This window comes from Sceloporus occidentalis, unplaced genomic scaffold (genome assembly GCF_023333645.1).
Source record: "Sceloporus occidentalis isolate IW3139 unplaced genomic scaffold, rSceOcc1.0.p SCAF_284, whole genome shotgun sequence".
In the NCBI taxonomy this organism is placed as follows: Eukaryota; Metazoa; Chordata; class Lepidosauria; order Squamata; family Phrynosomatidae; genus Sceloporus; species Sceloporus occidentalis.
Window position 1 is genome coordinate 316,456 of NW_028317264.1, and position 19,207 is coordinate 335,662.

The following is a 19,207-nucleotide window of genomic DNA, read 5'->3' on the forward strand; positions in this document are numbered from 1 at the left end:
TAAAGAACTAAGAGGGCATAAAGCGTTTACAATCCTCTGGGTTTCAGAGGTTCACGGAGTCTCAGAACTCTCAGCCACAGCCTGCTGCGATCACGCAAGTCCACGGATACCAAAGGAAGTTTAGATTTTTCTTCCGACGCTTCCCCCTCTCGCCAGCGTAGACAGGTAGGTCTCGTAGATAATGTTCAGGAAGCTGTCGTCATTCTGCAATAAATTAATCGATTAACTACAAATGTATTATTATGTGTGCAAGTAACAGCATATAGATACAAAAAGGGGCTTATATTACTGTATACAGCGCTGGGGGGTTATATTACTGTATACAGCGCTGGGGGGTATATTACTGTATACAGCGCTGGGGGGGTTATATTACTGTATACAGCGCTGGGGGGGTTATATTACTGTATACAGCGCTGGGGGGGTTATATTACTGTATACAGCGCTGGGGGGTTATATTACTGTATACAGCGCTGGGGGGTTATATTACTGTATACAGCGCTGGGGGGTTATATTACTGTATACAGCATTGGGGGTTATATTACTGTATACAGCGCTGGGGGTTATATTACTGTATACAGCACTGGGGGGTTATATTACTGTATACAGCGCTGGGGGGGTTATATTACTGTATACAGTGCTGGGGGGTTATATTACTGTATACAGCGCTGGGGGGTTATATTACTGTATACAGCGCTGGGGGGGGTTATATTACTGTATACAGCGCTGGGGGTTATATTACTGTATACAGCGATGGGGGTTATATTACTGTATACAGCGCTGGGGGAGTTATATTACTGTATACAGCGCTGGGGGGGTTATATTTCTGTATACAGCGCTCTCACCTGGATCAGGTGCAACAGGGTCCCCTTGAGCTGGCTTTTGGTAAGAATGCTGATCTGGTTACCGGCGCTACTACTGCAGGCCGGGGCATCTGGCGGCACTGGGGGTAACAATAGCCCAGATGTTCCGTTTGAGGGCTCTTTGGAAGCCGATGCTTTTGTTGCGTCGCTCGGCCTGCTCTGAACACTCGATTGGGTGAATACGAGCGGGGACATTAGCAGAGCCGGGGACACTGTAGCCGGGATTCGCTGCGGAGATATTACCTGCTTGGAAGACAAACACAAAGTTAGCACATCTGCTCTTTTTACACATAATACGGAATATGATGGCGCTATATAAAACAATAAATAATAATAATAAACCAGGAGCTAAGGGGGTAGTTACGCAGGATTCTAAGCTGTAAATAATCCATTTGGCACCCTTGATAAATGTGGTCTAGACCTGTACCAGACAAACGATAGTCAGGTCCATCGCCAACGCGTTTGCCAGCCTGCTTACCTGGAACAGCGTATTGTGTTTTTCAGTCCCAGGAAATTTCTCTACCCAGGGAGTTTTCGCCCCGCTCTGGGTAACCAAGGGGAACTTTGCCGCGAGGGCCGGCCTCGGACTGGAGTGCAGCTGTTGCTCCTGACGCACCAGGTTCAGCTTCTTCAGTAGCTCTTGCGGAGAGATGGCCCCGGAAGCTGCGGGAGGCTGCGACGAGAGCGGTAACTGGGGGGCCGGAGCTGAAGTCCTTTGGCTTTGCAGGCAGCTGTCATAATACGCGACAGTCGACGGCCCCGCATCCTTTGCCGCGACAGAAGATCCCAGCCCACAAAAACTGTGGGAAGGGGCGAAACTATAAGAAGGGGCAGGAGGGCCCAGGTCCATTGGGGGCACTGTTACATGGGTACCGTGAAGCTTATGCAAGAGGCTTTCCCCACCTTCGTGGTCTTTGATGGAGAAAGAGGCTCCGGGTGCCACGGGCTGGAAAAGATCCGAGAGGATGCTGCCTGCCCCCTGGAAGGTCCCGTTGTGGCACTGACGGTTTTCCGGGATTTCGGATAGGGGGTGCAGGCTGTGGCCCCTCACCATCAATTTCTGGATTGCGGGGCACAGCTGGGTCTCGCTGTTCTCAGCGACCCGACTCTGACTGGGTTCTTCGTACGAAAGAGACCGTACGACAGGGGGGCGCACCATGGTGGGCTCTGCCGGTTCTGCCCCTGCCTCCTGGCCTTTGTCTGGCTTCCCAAACAGAGCGGTGAGCGATAAATGCTGCGGTTCTGGATCCCCAAACTGTGCAAACAGATCAAACATACAGATCAACCATCTGCCCTTCCACAGTCCTCAAATCATTACATCCAGGGATGCTCTAGGATGAGTGACATTATCGGACATATCATACAATGCTATAACTAGTCTGTATCACGCTGCATAGATCATAAGCCCCATGGATCAGCAGGGGGACTGTTATACAGAAGGCTCAAGAAGGCATAAGGATTATACTATGGTAAAAGAACAGATTTTAAGGTATAAATCTGTAATGAAAAACTGTTTAAAATCTATACATTCCGTCATAGAACAAAAACTCTAAAATCCTAGAATCCTCTTGATTCATAGATTCACAAGCAATTTGGCAAGACCTATAATATATATATATATATATATATTCCTTTATATGACCTATTCACATTAAAATATTCCTGTTTTGTCCGTCATACTTTGCCTGGCGGCTGCGTTGGGTCGCTGGGTTTCACTGCGATGGGTTTGATCAGGTTGGGGTTGCTGTAGATGGCCGACGAGCTGGTCATCATCTTGGGCTCCGAACTTGGCTTACACTAAAACAAGAACATAAAAGTTGAGAAGCTCCACTCCCTGTCCGGATGCTGACGTCCAAGTGGAACAACACAGCTAGCGAGCTGCACTCACTTTGGTATACTCATCCTTGGCTTTGGTTAGCATCTGCAAGATGTCTACTTCCTTCACTTCAGCTGAGTTGAGGGTCATTGGCGACGGCCCGGCGGGACCACCCTGCTGTGCTTTCAGCTGCTCCTGTTGGGTCAGACTGAAGGAAAGACAATTAATGCAAACACACACATAGCGGCACATAATGCAAACACACATAGCGGCGCGCAATGCAGCATTACGCAGCTTTGTTAGGATAAATGATCAACTTGAACGCCTGCTTTTTTTAGTTTCAGCCAGCAGGTGGCGACGGCAGATGACAAACCTGACCTGAAGCCGGCCGCATGGGACAGACAGAGCGCAGTCTCTTTAACGAGACCGGGCACAAAACAAGCAGCCTCTTCCCTGTCTGCCCCTCCGATGCAGACAGGCAGCGGGAGAGGAGGAGCGGGGATCCTGCCAGGAACAGGCAGTAAATTGGGACAATAAACTGTCGCGCGCATCTTAACACATATGTGATCGACGGCGCAACTGTCGAGAGGGTGTCAGATGGAGAGATCAGGGCGTGAGGACGCGCTGCTCGGCCCGGTGAATCACAACAGCATAAACTGCAAACCCGCGCTTTTCTTTAGTGCCATGAGACGCAGCAAGCCTTGAAGGGCCCTATACCATAAATTAACTGTAAGGGTGTGTGGCAGGGGTTAATATCTTCAAAAATACACCCTTCCACCATGATTTGACAAGTTAACCCGGTCAACAGGCTTGCACGCCACGGGCATGGACAGGTTAACATAGGGATCAATTCTCAACGGCTTTTTTTTTTTTTTTTTTTTAAACGATAAAGTAAAGCGGTTAGGGGGTATATTTAAAAAAAAAAAAAAAGGGGGGGGATCCAAATAGGCAAACTGGGCTCAGTTTTGTAGGAAAGAGTTCCATTAATGACAATTAAAAATCATTAACCCTAATGGATTGTAAGCTCAGAGGAGCAGAGCCCCCCCCTCCTCCTGTACCTGTAAGTGCTTCTGTTATTGTCAGTTTTAATGTTATCGTTAAAGTTTATTCTCGCCCTATTGTAATATATAAATAAAACGTAAAAATAGTGTAATATATACCGACTATAAAGCTGCCAAGGAAAACACAGAGGACCTCCCGCGGCCTATTTCCATTCATATGAAATACCCAGCTTACACTAAACTACAACTCCCATGATGCTCAGCAAGTATTCAAGAGATTCAAGACTGGGGCAGCTATTGTTGCTCCCACAAAGTATCACATGACACGCGTGTAGCCCACCCTGCTTCTTGGCTGTAAAAGGTTGCATGTTCCGCAGATCAGAGACGGGCTACTTACTTCTTCATTAGCTCCGCGAGCCTTCTACATTCTTCTTTGTCGTAAAACCAGATTCCGTAGATGCAGACTGTAAGAGAAAGCACGAGAGCGCAGGTTACTACTACCCTCCATAACATACATATATTTCTATATATATTTCAATTTAAAAGCAGACATTCACCGAACACATTATTATTGAGAGGGTAGTAGATAAGTGGAACTACCTCCCAGACAGACTAGATGGGCAATGTGCTCACCTGCCTTTAAATGATTTATTTTCCCTCTCACTAGTAGCCTAAGTCATGGAGCAGGGCTCTCTCCACCAAATGTATCGGTTTGTCTTAGTCTGTCAATTCTTGTCTTGTCATATCCCTTGAATTTATGTATTGTATTAAGCGCTGTGTAAACTGTTGGCACTATATAAAAAAAGGATAATAATAATAATAATAATAATAATAAATGTGTGAATCTAAGTGTTTTTTCCCAAACTGAGCAGTGGGAGCTTTACATGTAATTGAACAGGTTTCCACAGGAGCTACTGCTCACACACCACGTTGAGATGGCGCTTTACGGCAAGGCTAATGAAGTCCGTCCCTCCATAGATTTATTCATTAGTGTGACCAGCTGGGTGATTAGGGCCAAGTAATTCTATTGCTTCCCACAGGCAGTATGATAAGGAGTCGGGGGGTTTAGTAGATTGGGGTTCAGATAACAGAGCGAGAATCATACAAATGGCTGATATGCGGCTGCCTTAATATATTATATTCTGAAAAAACGTTTTTTTTTAATAAAAAAAAAAGGGGGGCCATATATATGAAAATATAATCTTGTTGATATTAAATTTTAGAAAAAAAAGAAATAAAACTTGCGACTTTATCCCGTGGTTAAACCGCAATAATAATAAAATAATACAAATTAAAAAAAAAAGTTACCGTGGTTTGAGACACCGGGGTCGCACCCCACGTAAACCCGTTTGTATTTTATGATCTGTTCTTTCCATTGGATCAACACCCCCGACGCGGTGCCGGGCTGTATAAATATTTGGCTGCTAGCATTTCTCCGGCACTCAGGCGAGCGGCGCGTACAATCAGTACTGAGCGCATCCATCAGGGACACGGATTCCATTCGCACTCGGATACGAGGCGTGAAGCGTAAATGGGGCGAGGGCTCGTGTTTGCTCACCCCACGCTTCCTGGATTTGATCTGATTAGACAGTAACTGGGATACGCGGGGTTAAAGAGCAGGCCGCGGACGTAACGAGACTCTACGAAGAAGGCTATTTCCAAAGAGATGGCTAAACGGCAGGAATACAGCCCAAAAATCCCTGCAGTTACTAAGAGACTCGTACCCGGCGTGCCCTCTCTTATGTCGCATCGAGTGGGGCGGCAGATAAAACGCATCTACCCGGCCGTAGAAACTTTCATCTGTCCCCGGTCTCCTTTCTTCAGATTTCTTCCACTTTGGTTACGGCCGGCGCAGGGTGCAAACAATCAGGATGCCTGAATTACAGCGAGGATCACGAGAATAACATTTTATAAAATTTGTAACGACTGATCCCAGGACCGCTCTACACCTCTAATCAAGCTGGAAGCAGATTTAGTAATATATCCCCCCCAGCGCTGTATACAGTAATATATCACCCCCCCAAGCACTGTATACAGTAATATTTCACCGCCCAGTGCTGTATAGTCATATAACCCCCCAGCGCTGTATACAATAATATATCACCCCCCCAGCGCTGTATACAGTAATATAACCCCCAGCGCTGTATACAGTAATATAACCCCCAGCGCTGTATACAGTAATATAACCCCCAGCGCTGTATACAGTAATCTAACCCCCAGCGCTGTATACAGTAATATACCACCCCAGCACTGTATACAGTAATATATCACCCCAGCACTGTATACAGTAATATATCACCCCGCAGCACTGTATACAGTAATATAACCCCCCAGCGCTGTATACAGTAATCTAACCCCAAGCGCTATATACAGTAATATAACCCCCAGCGCTGTATACAGTAATATAACCCCCAGCGCTGTATACAGTAATATAACCCCCCAGCGCTGTATACAGTAATATAACCCCCCAGCGCTGTATACAGTAATATAACCCCCAGCGCTGTATACAGTAATATAACCCCCAGCGCTGTATACAGTAATATAACCCCCAGCGCTGTATACAGTAATATAACCCCCCAGCGCTGTATACAGTAATATAACCCCCAGCGCTGTATACAGTAATATAACCCCCAGCCCTGTATACAGTAATATAACCCCCAGCCCTGTATACAGTAATATAACCCCTCAGCGCTGTATACAGTAATATAACCCCCAGCGCTGTATACAGTAATATAACCCCCAGCGCTGTATACAGTAATATAACCCCCCAGCGCTGTATACAGTAATATAACCCCCCCAGCGCTGTATACAGTAATATAACCCCCAGCGCTATATACAGTAATATAACCCCCCAGCGCTGTATACAGTAATATAACCCCCCAGCGCTGTATACAGTAATATAACCCCCAGCGCTGCATACAGTAATATAACCCCCAGCGCTGCATACAGTAATATAACCCCCAGCGCTGTATACAGTAATATAACCCCCAGCGCTGTATACAGTAATATAACCCCCCAGCGCTGTATACAGTAATATAACCCCCCAGCGCTGTATACAGTAATATAACCCCCCAGCGCTGTATACAGTAATATAACCCCCAGCGCTGTATACAGTAATACAACCCCCCAGCGCTGTATACAGTAATATAACCCCCCAGCGCTGTATACAGTAATATAACCCCCCAGCGCTGTATACAGTAATATAACCCCCCATGCTCAAACTTCACACTGAGCTGATGCTTTATGACAATAAAGATGACTTCACTTTTTCCCTTACCACACAGCCCTAAACTACTCATAAATTTCCCTCGGCTATTAAGACCCGGGTACTCTATTGTATTCTTATCTTGATCTAGATAACAGATCGGGCCGGATCCATAGAGCCGCTACGCAGCTTTTACGCATACGGCGTTTCCAAAAAACTCACTGCGAAAACACAGAAAATGACTTTTTACAGGATAAAGTGATATTATTACTATAGCAGGCGCCCCCCCCCTTTAAGATCACAGTTTAGTGAAGCTCGTGTAATGATCCTTCTGACCTTCGTATTGATAAGGATGATTGATATCTCGGGCCAAATGTCGCGCAGGACGCCCATATTTGCTGCCGCGATGGCGGGTCGGATCCCGGTTGGTCTGGCGGTCCTTGCGCTGGTCGGATAGAAGAATCTCCTGCACCCACTTTAAACATGAGAGCTCCTATCGGGGCGAGCGGCGGCAGGTTACAGAAAGCAGAGCCCCCTCCTGACTACGTGAAGTAGGCAGATGACAGGCAGACATTGTCAATCTCCCCACAGGTCACAATCAGAAATACTACACTGGAGCAGCTCCGAGGACCCGAGATAGCACAGAACAGCGGGGAGGAAAAACAAAACCTCAACCAGACCCTCAGAGGACTCGCGAGAGACAGGGCAACCAACATGTGGCTTTGTGCCTGCTGCTGATTCCTGGAACCTTCACGCAACAAACATACAAAAAAACCCCAAAAAAACACTTGATTTATTTAATTTTCTTATTCTGAGAAGTTTGGCTACCAAGCAGCGATGTTTCGGACTATCATACGCCGGGCCACCGGGACGTATCAGCCCATGCCCAGGGACATGCCGCCGCGGACCAGCCTGAGCTGCAAAGGCAACGTGATATCAGAGACGGAACTCGACTACGTCCACATCCCTCCTGGAGGTAGGTGACCACCGCCGATTCATTCATTAATTAATGATTAATAATTATACTAATTCTCAATGAGAGAAGCAGACCAAGGGAAAGGCGGTTATTATATATTGTGTCATATAGCGCCATCATATTCCGCAGCGCTGTACAACGGGTTTCGGGAGCAGCTTGCACCAAGACGAGGTACCTGTAACCCGTTGACAGCTCGGAAATTCATGTTTCTTTAGCTGTTGAGTTATTTATTTTTTCTGGACTATGAGCCAAGTGCATGTAAGACGGATTTTAGTGAATAAAACCCCCTGTACTTGCGCAGCTTGGAAGCGAGATAAGCGGTAAGATAACACGGGGTTTAGCGAAGTGCAGGAGGAAGCAATTTTCGATTGAAATAGAAGCCTTGAAGTCATCGCCGGGGATTTACTAAAGCGCCGGATTAATAGTCCGAGGAGTCGATGCACCCGGTGAAATATCGACCGATGACAAAATAACTCAACGCCAAGGAGGCTGCGCCGGCTGCTTCTGCCTAACGGGGTATATTTACTGTCATACCACAATAAATTAGCTGGAATCTGTAGCCATAAGAACAGAGAACAGCAAGAGGAGCGTTTCTAAATCCCGGTATCCATTGGGGGCGACGTCAACGCAGACATTCTCGGTACTAATGTCGGTTCCATCAGCCAAACAGAAGAAAGCGAGCAAGAAAGACCCAAAAGAAGCAAGGAGGACACTTCTACTCCCCACTCACCATCCTGAATTACAAGACAACGATTGTCGGTTGTTAAAAATGTTCACTTCTGAAATGTTGCCTCCCCCCCCCCGTTCTGCTCCCATTTCTCTCTCTCTCACCCAAGTAAGATAAGCCTTTCAGGTCTTATCTGACTGCATAGCGGTGCAGAAATAGAAAGGCTGCCTGCATTTTCACCTCCGGCAAACAGATCAGCTGAGTGAAGTTGAAGGAAGATCCTGGAGTAACGACGAGAAACTACTTTACAGAAAAGACGTCGAAGCGCGGCCCGGCCCTCCTGCGGATGGGATAAGGAGACGGCGGAGCCGCGCGGCGATGTTTTAAGAATCGCCTTTAAGATTAATTTAATATTTTTGCAACATGTAAGGCAACAAGACCACCCGACAAAGTAACCTCGGGCCCCACGTCAAACGGGAACCTTGCGAAGGGCCACAAAAAGCATTAGTGACTGCAGCCACCATATAGTGAATGTAGAGCGGGGGGCTCTAATTTGGTGCTGTGCCTGGGCCCTGGGGCATCTTAATCCATCTCCGGCTGCCAGTGCTTCCTTATCTCCGTATATTTGTGGGTGTTCCAGGCCCTCAGAATGACGCGGCCCCCGCAGATTTCAGCTCGGAGTCCTCCAACCTCTCTCGAAAAAGAAAAGAAATAAATAAAGCCATCATCCCCGCGACGTACCGCAATTATCCCGTTACGCAGTGTAGATCTCGCAAATACCATTAATCACGCGTGTAGAGAAAAGGACATCCCACGTGAGAACGTGGAATCTTTGGAAAAGCACCGGATGGGCGTTAAAGGCATAAAACCCCACGGTGGTCTGAATGTTTGCTAAACGTGCCCGCGTGTGCCGACTCTGTGCCCCGCGGCACCCGTAACCCGCTCAAGGGAATAATTGCACGCAAACAACGGCAAGAGCTGTTTGTGTGGGGCTCACAGATCAACAAATGTTTTTTTTTTTTTTGGGACATGCAACGATGCGCTGGCAGTGCAGAGGTTAATCTGGTATATATGCATTAATGCGACGGTCCCTATAAATACGGCATATAAAAGTACTTTTCTACGTATTCTATGTTGGTCGGGGGCATTCGGACACCAGATCGCCCCTTTAAACCACATCAAGCACCGTCCCAGCTTTCTAGAAGCTCGTCTGTAGCTGTCCCTATAAACCCACTTTATGAATCAATCTCGGGGATTACGTCCAGTATACATGCGCGACGACGCTGCATTCTCCACACAGACATGGATATACTTAATACAGTGTGTGTTTTGCGAGGTTAATGCCTAGGGGGCCTATGGGGCAGGTGGCATGGCAGGCTCCCTGCATTTAATGTTTGTTCTCGGTAATTATAGATGCGAGGCAGCGATGCAGCTGGCGTTTCCCTGTCTGGGTGGTTCTCTTACTGTCAGAGGGAGCGCGTCTCGAAGGATCCTTCCTTGAAGTAAATAAGATGCTCATGCTGAGCCGCGCTATATAGGTCTGTGGAAGTATAGAGCCGACACATAATGCAGCAGATACCGGAACCGTATGTAGAAGAAGAGCTGGTACTTGATCCTTGGGTTTTAGTTATAATAATAATTAAATAATTATTATTTTTAAATAAAAATAAGCGATTCTGGTGCAATGGCTTAAAAGCGGTTTCATCGCCAGCAAGGGAACGATGCTTGCTCATTGGACCGCTTTTAAGCATCATTTCTGATTGAAGGCGTCCTCATCACTGGGCGCAGAACCTGCTGTCTTTTAGATGGAAAATGATTCAATGCTTTGGATACTCAACATGTATCCAAATAGCCAATGCTTGCAAACAGGTGTGATCAGATGCAAGCCTGTTGAAAGCACGGGCTGCTTTAATTTTCCTCTGCAACACTGAATCAGCGTAGAGGTTTCCTTGCATTCGTTGCTTGATAGAATGTCTGATTTCCCAACATCACATTTTTATTATTTGCTTTAGATAGAAGGTTAAATGAGAGGATAAGCCAGAGACCAAGGAATTGTAGTTTCAGAAATATAGAGTGCTAACCCTGAATTCAGAGTGCCCATACAGAAAAGGTACAAATATATATATATATATATATATATCATAAAAGACACATTTAATTGTGTCCTAACTCCATATACACTACCTAAATATATAAAGTCCTTCTAAAATACTAAACCCTCTGTCTGTTTAACGTTAGTTTAAAATTTTGTATAATGAATCAGTCATGCCAATTTTATTTATAACTTCCTAACATAATGGAAATTAAGTCCTTATAGCTATATACATGTTACTCAAACTCCTGCATACGTAAACAGGCTTAAGAAAAAGTGGCCAAGCGTCATTTCTCAACGAAACGGCACCCAGATGTGATTAAGAAGACATTGACTGCCCCCCCCCCCATTAAATACTCACATCTGGCATTCCGATACAGCAGGAAGGGGTCTTGAAGCTGAAAGTCCAAATCTTTAGTGATGGGCTCAGTCCGATTTTCCATGCTAAGGCGATTCATAATTGTGAATCCATGCTTGGGGGAGGCAGATCTAAACGGCCAGAATAAAAAACAGAATCTTAATTACGCTCTGCCATACAATATAAGAGTGTGCGTGTAATATATCCATTATATATATATATATATTACACATACATCCACACAAATGTACAAGCTTTACAGTCACAATCAGCCCTATCTTCCTATGTACTTTGACATGATAAGGACATGTAAACGCACATATATGTATATGTAGTGAATGTACATCAGCCGAGAGGAGGACTCACCTTGTATAAACAAATAATGTTCCTTCCACATCCGTCTTTTCCTTGAGAAAAAAAAAAAAAGTAAACAAGTTTGGTTAGAAGCAGATAAAAAAAAACCACACAGTTAGAAGCAGGGGTATCCAGGTATAGCTCCTATGATGCTCAGCCAGCCAGGGCATTGCCATACACAAGTAGTACACCAGATAATAAACACTGTTTATCCATTATAAATTCCTCATGCTATTTGTACTCTACAACTCCCTGCTTTAGGCTGGCTGGCTGTGATGGGAGTTGAAGCTGAAGCCCACAATAATGTATGTTTTGGGGGGTTACTTTCTTGTCTACTTGAGCTGCTAGTCCCAGACTGATCAGTACCAACGTCTAATTTTGTGTCCCGTCCCCCTCCGAGGCCCATGCTCTGCCTGCGTATCTCTCCCTTCTCCTCCGAGTCACTCACCCATTCATTTGCCACATGACTGAAGGTGTACAGAGCCACCTGGCTGGCGACGTCCACGATGCCACGAATATAAGGGTCCTGCTGCTTTAAAGCAGCCAAGCTTATGTCGAAACCGCGGCCGAGCGAGCCGCTCCCGGAGGCTGCCATCTTCCTTCGGCCAAGGCCAGGCCTGAGAGAGCGAGCGCAGAGTAAACTCCAGGGCTCGCAATCGAGAGCGGAGAACGGTTACCCATAGCAACAGCAAAGCGGGCATGGACCAGGATCATTCAGAATAGGCAAGTCGGATGAAGATGATGATGATGACGATAGATAGATGCATATTCTAATTCCTGCACCCGCTTACAATATAATTCATATTTTTAAGGTTTTTTTTAATGTATTACTATTTATACGAAGAACAAAGGAAGTTCCATACGGGCATAACGTATACGTATAATAATAATAATAATTTTAATAATAACGGTCCACCCGACATATCAATAACACTCCTATGTGTGGAAAGTACTGTGACGCAGAGCCAACCGCTAAGCGTACATTTTTTGCTCCAGCTGCTTCACACAATTAATTTTTGAGCATCTCACGTTTTGAACTTTTTTGTTACTGAAAATACCTCAGTGGGTCGGAGCCCCTGGGCCCACTGCCCGAACATCATGGCTTTTTGGGTCGGAGTAGTGGGTGGAAACATTCGACCATCACCACTCTCTATATGGGTTCTGGTTGTGTCCCTCCATAGTTGAAGGCCCTGGAGTTCCTTGAGGTCACCAGGGAAGAGCCAAGCGTCTCGCTGACCCTCTAGCCAGAGAGGGTGGGAATTTTATTTTTGGCTCCTTAACCATCGCAAGCCCCCTGGGGGCCAAAGCAGCGCATTGCAGGGGGCCAGCTTTTTTTTTGCTGCAATCTCACCTTGAAGTCTTCTGAGGTTCCTTTGCAGGACTTTTGGCTGAAGAGCCAAGGAACAGGGTCGAACCTCCATGTGATGAGGAGGACTTGGTACTCCACTTCGGCTCCTCTTGATTAGTTTCGCACGGAATCTCACCCCCAACATTTTTAATAGACGCCCTGTTGCAGGGCAAATATTGAGACCGTCCCACAACAGACTAGGACCTGGTGTTGGTTCTATGTCGGACATGTTTGTCCACTTGATTTTTTGTACCAAATCAAATCAAATAATCATATGTAGGTGATTACGCAGAGCCCGACTCTGCAACGCCAAGGAAAATTCGAAGCAGATGGTGGTCAATCAGTTTTGCATTTTCTGGAAAATAAGACTCACTTGTTTTGGATTTTTCTCCCCAGGTCTTGTTTGAGGATTACTCATTCTTAGAATTTTTTTTTATCTCGTCTGTCGTATTCACAACCCATAGATTGATTATTCCTGGACACGTTTAACAACAACAATTCAACGATGAAGAATTTGGTTCTATGCGTTTGAAGAACGGCAAATCCATGACTCTCCGGCTGCTGCAGACTACAATTCCCATGATGCTAATTCAGTGACCACAACTATGTAGGCTTCCAATTCATTGCCGAAGATCATGGGACTTGTAGTTCAACTCCTAACGAAGTCTACCTAGTCTAGTTCCTTTCTCTTCTAAAGAGACAGTCCCTTTAAAGGCCGTAGAAGGGTCTTGATCGACCCCCTGGAAATCTCTAGCAAGCCATCATGGCTGGATGGGGAGCTTCCAAGTCCTGAGCAGGAGATGTATAGCTGCGGTGACGTTAGGGTCACAAAAACATGCTAAATGTATAGAGATGGTTCTGAGGAACCCCTCTATATGTATAGGGTTGCCAAATGGCCAGTATTTGACAAGCTTGACAATTAGAAAAACGGGGGCCATTGGATCCTCTGATCCAGCTCCATATAGAGACAGTTTTTACAGGTAGAAGGACGTTTTCTGACAACCTAGTCTGACAGTGGGAGCCGGTGATGCTTTTTATACATTTACATTAAAAAAAACCACGCAATTTATCATGGGGCTGGAGAGTACCTTAATAACGAGAACCCCACATATCAATAAAAGTTTGCAAAATCATTGGCCATTGACATGACATTTGGCCTACCATCACCTATTATTGTCACCTTTCCTGTCTCATTTATCTGAAGTTATCAAAAAAAGATAACTTTTAACATCAATATTATATTCATCAACTGGATCTTGCTGGGGAAAAAAAGTTTTTTTTTTTCCTATTAAAACCCAATTATTTCAGTCTGAAAGCCTGAAATGTCATTTATTTTTGTCCCGAAGTTTGACATCCCTGCAGAAAGGCTGTGTCTTTAATTTGTCACATTCTTCTTTTTTCGGCACACAAGGCAAGAGACGTTCCAATTGCCAAGAGACTGACTGAATTTTCCAGAAATCCAACGAGATCTGCCAGCTGTATCTTTACTCAAAAAAATTACACAATTGTAGCAGAAAAAAATGTTACTAAACCCCCCCAAAAAAGATTAGATTCCACAAATAAGGAGCTTGAAAGTGTAATTTTAGACGATAAAATGCCCCCCTCTGCTTGGAACGTCGAAAGGGATTTCTTTACCAAAATACTTAAAATTAATATTTAAAACATATGTATATAATTCCTTGGTATATGTCTGGAAAGATACCCTTTTACACTCCTGTTCTCTCGCTGAAGCTCGCGCAAGCAGATGGAGCCTTATAACAGAATTCATAACACATTCTGAAGACGCAGCCAAAAGCCTCGGATCTGATCGCATGGGAGGCACGCAATGATGTCGCTTGGCCAATGGCGTCTATCGCTATTACCATGTTTTCTTACAGCTGTACACTTCCTGTTTTTAGGTGATCTAATGACATTTTGACAAATTTACAAAATGTAATTTATATAGCCATTTTCTTATATACACATTTTTGTGGCTTTTAGGTCTGTAGAACCCGGTGATACCCTCATACCTTACAAACATTATGAGCTCCTGGAAAAGAGGGGCATCAGGGGAAGCTCCTCCTGAACAGGAACACATGGGAGGGCGCTCCGCTGCTGGCCCATACACACACACACTCAGATTGCTGATCGGGCAAAGTGGGAAAACTCCCAGTGGGCAGCTGGCCGGCATCACCCCAGCGGCAGATCAGGTGCCGCATTGTGCGGCTGCCGGCTGCAAATGCCTGGTCTCCCGCTATGTGAATATAAAAACATCACACATGGTCCCATGAGCTCAGCAACACCTACATCATTTGGTGTCCGCTGGCCTTAAAGTGCTAGGTCACTTAGTCATCTCCAGTCTTGCTCTGTGTTGACCAGTATTTCACATGAGTTGAACGCTTTTCCAGCTAATTCATGCTCACCAATCAATCAAGGGAAGAAGTTTGATAGAAAGGCAGTCTAACATTGACTTATTAGGTGGTCTGAACCCATCCTTGAGAACTTCACTGGGTCCTCCCTAGAAGATCCGGTCAAGGAGGAGAGGAAAGGGCTACATATCATGCCGTGTATGAAGACTGGGGACCTGGTTTCCACTGTGGCCCTAACACTTGGCGCACCACTTTCCCACTATAAACCTTGAGATTAATAAAGATAAAACAAATATATATATATATATACCGTTCAAAGGTTTGGGGTCAATTAGAAATGTCCTTGTTTTGGAAAGAAAAGCAAATGTTATGCATTAAAATAACATGAAATGGATCAGAAATCCAGCGCAGACGGGGTTAATGTTGTAAATGACTATTGTAGCTGGAAACGGCTGATTTTTAATGGAATCTCTTCATAAGCGTACAGAGGCCCTTTATACCTGTTTCCGACAGACGCCCAGCAGGAGCAGAAACAGAGGGGCTATAACTATCATGGATGGAACGCCGCTATATCACTGATAAAGCCCGTCAGGCTGATATCGCCCTCAGGCTGAGTTATATCTGTACTCGTTGACAGAAAATCAAATAACGCAAGCCACGTCTTCGTCTTCAAGAATGCTACCCGGGTGCGGAGATGGGATTTAATCTCGGTTTTGTTTAACCCTTTAACTGCCCAATGCACACATATGTTAAGAATTTCACTGTGTATTTTTATTTAAATCTTCAGAAATGAAGATTGTATGTTTTTTTCCCGTTAACATGAGATGTCAGATCTAAGGGAAAATGCATGAGGCTAAATAAAGCAGGCACGGTGTTATCATACTGCACTGCGGTAAAGCATAGAATATCTATAATAGACAAGATCCAGGGATTGTATCAGTTTATGAGTATGATCCAGTGTGAAATGGTTGGTGATTATGCAGTCTTTATTGTTAAATCCCTCCCAGTCTGTCTCCTATATCATCATACGTTCCAAGTGTCCCTCTTTAGGAGAGACAGTCCCTCTTTATATAGATACGTGTACTTTAAGTTAACCCTGCGGTCTTAGACTTGCGCCTTCCATGTTATCTCAAACTAAGATCTCTCATAATATCATCTCTCGTGCTATACTGTAGATAGATGGAATGATACAAAATATAATTTTTTCTTTTGTTTGTGTTTTGCTTTTCAAAATAATAGAATAAAATAAAGCAACAGCTGAATCATTTTTTAAAGTATTCCTTCACTAGAACCTTTGCAATAGTTCATTTGCACACAGGGCCTGGCACCAAATAGCTTAAGTGTGGCCGACGGCCACCTAAGACGTTTAAGTGCGGGTAGATTTTTATTCACTGATATGGAAATGCCACAGTGGAGCCGGGTCCTCGAAGACCTTGCTTTTTGGCCGATATTGAAGACTTCAGTGGGTCTCCTCTTCGGAGAGACCCTAGAAGATCCGACCCTTCTAAGGCTTCTGTCTGGAAGAGGCAGCATATCTTCTCGTAGGAGTGTGGCCTTGGAAGACGAAGACAGAGGACCTGGTTTCCTCTGAGGCCCCACCACTTTTGGAGCACCAACCACGAGTTTTGTTTTTCACAATGACTGGTGGAGAACGAGACCCTCTGGCTTCCAAGCAAAGTACAAACTTCCTTAATATGCATTCTTTATTGGCGAGGGTCCACGGAATCCTGGAGGGTCCCTTTTTTTGTGTCCCACGGAGCTCTTTACATAGAAACCCTCTGCAGGGAGGAAAGAATCTCGGAAGACATCAGTGTATGATATACTTAACACTTATTGTCGGGAGAATATAAAGCAGAAGATACTTTTATTTTATTTAAGTAACTTTTATTTTATTTTACAATGAAAGGGTTATCAGAATCCATGAGGTTCCAGCCTGATGATAAGTTTGCACGCGGGACTAGAACTTTGAATGAGCATCAAGAAAAGCCATCCCTCGGCGGCCGTCGGGTTTATTGATCAGGGAGGGTATTGATGTTTTCTCGCTCACAGGTTTATAAAACAAAACCATCATTGCTGAGAATTACAGGCTGGCCAAGTGTATTAAACTCTCCCGAGAGGATCGGAAACGCACACGGTAACATTAATTCATTACGTGAGGTTTAGCCGGGGTCACAAGCCAATGGTGTGAATATGCGGCAACCGACGCACAATAAAAAAGCTAAAATCATATGTTTACCTAGTTGACACTTTTATTATTAACAGTATTCGCATTTTAGGATGTAATTAGGCGGGGCTAACAATATTCCCATATTAGTAACACAGAAACACAGAATTTGACCACCTTAATCAGTGGTTGGTCTCGTCTTAGATTCAGGAGCCATATGCCTATCCCATGCATGTTTAAATCCCCTCGCTGTATTACCCTTTACCACTTCTACTGGGAGGCTGTTCCATTTGTCTATCAGTATTCAATCTCATAGAGTGTAACAAACTCCATATGACTGCTTGGACGAGGAAGATTTGATTCTAGCAAGGATCATGTCTTGGAGGCATGGAGATGATGATGATGGGGAGGACTGATGGTTCCATCCAGAATTAAAGTTGAGGGGCTTATGAGCTAAAAGCTGGACTTTTAGTGAGTGTTTTAAGTTAGAACAAGTACGGGACAGGGGGAGGTATGGAATTCTAGTGAATCGGGGCAGCATGGGTGGACACGAGAAGGGAAAACGGCCGAGGAGGTCCAAAAGTCTCATTATTAATAAAAAAAAAGAGCCATTTCAGCTAGGGTGATAGGATTGCCCCTCTAACCAGGGATGCCAATCAAAAAGCACAAGTTTCACCCACAGCACATGCCAAGACATCCCAACGCTTTCCACCCATGAAATGCACCCTTGCGCATACACAGTTTATGCATTCTCAGGCCCAACCAGCAGGTGGGGATAGAAACCCATTTGTCAGAGCGCTTTGGGGCTGTTGGTAGCTATACTTGGTCGGGCATGGTACTTAAGTTGGCTGTTTCTTAGGGGTTTGACATAATTATGGGCTGCCTGGTGATATCATCACGGTGGAAGGTGGGCCTGATTTCCCCCTGTTCTCGTCCATTCATGCATAATAAGCACAGGCTCAGCTGTTGTAGATCAATGTGTGGGAGGGTTATGGAAGAGTGAGCTGTGCCTGCTTCCTACACGCTGCGCTCAAAAAATCTCATCACTACGGGCTGACCAGACCTCCGGCGTCATTTGGGGAGTTTGGGGGGCAGCTATGACAATGTGGACTCCAGCTATAGGCACGTCCGGGCTGGGGATGATGAGACGGCCCTGGCACTTTAAGGCTGGTGGCTGCCTGATGATGACGTAATTGTGGCGGCGGCGCTGAATACGGGGGGCCACCAGCACACTGCGGCACCGCTTTTGCCTAGAGTGCCAGATGGCCAGTCCTGGCTACAAGAGTACCTTTCGAATTACTCTGCAACCGTGTGGCTCACCTTCTTTGCTTATACTTCATGAGCCCTCGTTTCTGGCTGTGTTACTTCTTACGTTACAACGCAATATCAACACAGCAATTTTAGTTTACAGACACATTCCAACTGTTACAGATCCCAAAATGCTTAACCGGCATGTTGGTCGGACAGAAGCGGGCTGAGAATTATGATAGAATGTATTCATCGCTTCAAAAAACAGGCTCAGTTGGGTTCATCAAGATGACCCTCTCAATTCCTTGACATCATACTGGCCAGGAAGATGGTCATCTGGTGATACCCCTATGATTAGGCATGTGCCAAGATACAGCATTATTATGGCTGTTCAGGGTGGTCCTGGCACTTTAAGGCCAGCAGCCTCCCGGGTGACATAAAAACGGCCAATGGGTGGACATGCCCGGCTGTAGTGCTACATTCGTATGCTCATGTAGCGTGTGAAAAGGGGCCACACGCTGCAGCACCCGATCTGGCCCTGTATGCAACACTTTACTGTAAAATCTTGCAAAAATCACGTGTGTTCTAATCATCGACGTGCTCCGAAAATCAGACTCATTTTTCGAAGCTATTTTGGGGCTGCAGAAAGACATTTGTAGTAGCAGAGGTGTTTGAGACCAGCATCACGTGCACTTTTCCAGTAAACGTAGTTCGTACACGCTAGACTGTGTATGTATGAGCTGTGAGCCAGACGTCTTGGCAGAAGGATA

The 19,207-nt window shown here is 45.3% G+C and overlaps 2 protein-coding genes across 2 annotated transcripts in view; one reads left to right on the plus strand and one right to left on the minus strand.

Annotated features, from left to right (window-relative positions):
* Positions 1 to 120: 120 nt before the first annotated feature.
* Positions 121 to 7,275, minus strand: LOC149275475 (mRNA-decapping enzyme 1B-like). The gene is made up of 9 exons (XM_089504688.1): positions 7,219 to 7,275; positions 4,986 to 5,256; positions 4,075 to 4,141; positions 3,055 to 3,180; positions 2,749 to 2,884; positions 2,541 to 2,657; positions 1,339 to 2,115; positions 843 to 1,103; positions 121 to 204 (listed from the first exon to the last, which is right to left on the minus strand). The coding sequence occupies exons 1-9, from the start codon at positions 7,273 to 7,275 to the stop codon at positions 121 to 123; spliced, it is 1,896 nt and encodes a 631-aa protein (XP_089360814.1).
* Positions 7,276 to 7,719: 444 nt separating this feature from the next.
* Positions 7,720 to 19,207, plus strand: part of LOC149275476 (voltage-dependent L-type calcium channel subunit alpha-1C-like) — a 163,689-nt gene continuing 152,201 nt past the window's right edge. The window contains exon 1 of the mRNA XM_089504674.1: positions 7,720 to 7,858. Coding sequence (XP_089360800.1) covers positions 7,720 to 7,858 — 139 coding nt within the window. The remainder of the gene's footprint in view (positions 7,859 to 19,207) is intronic.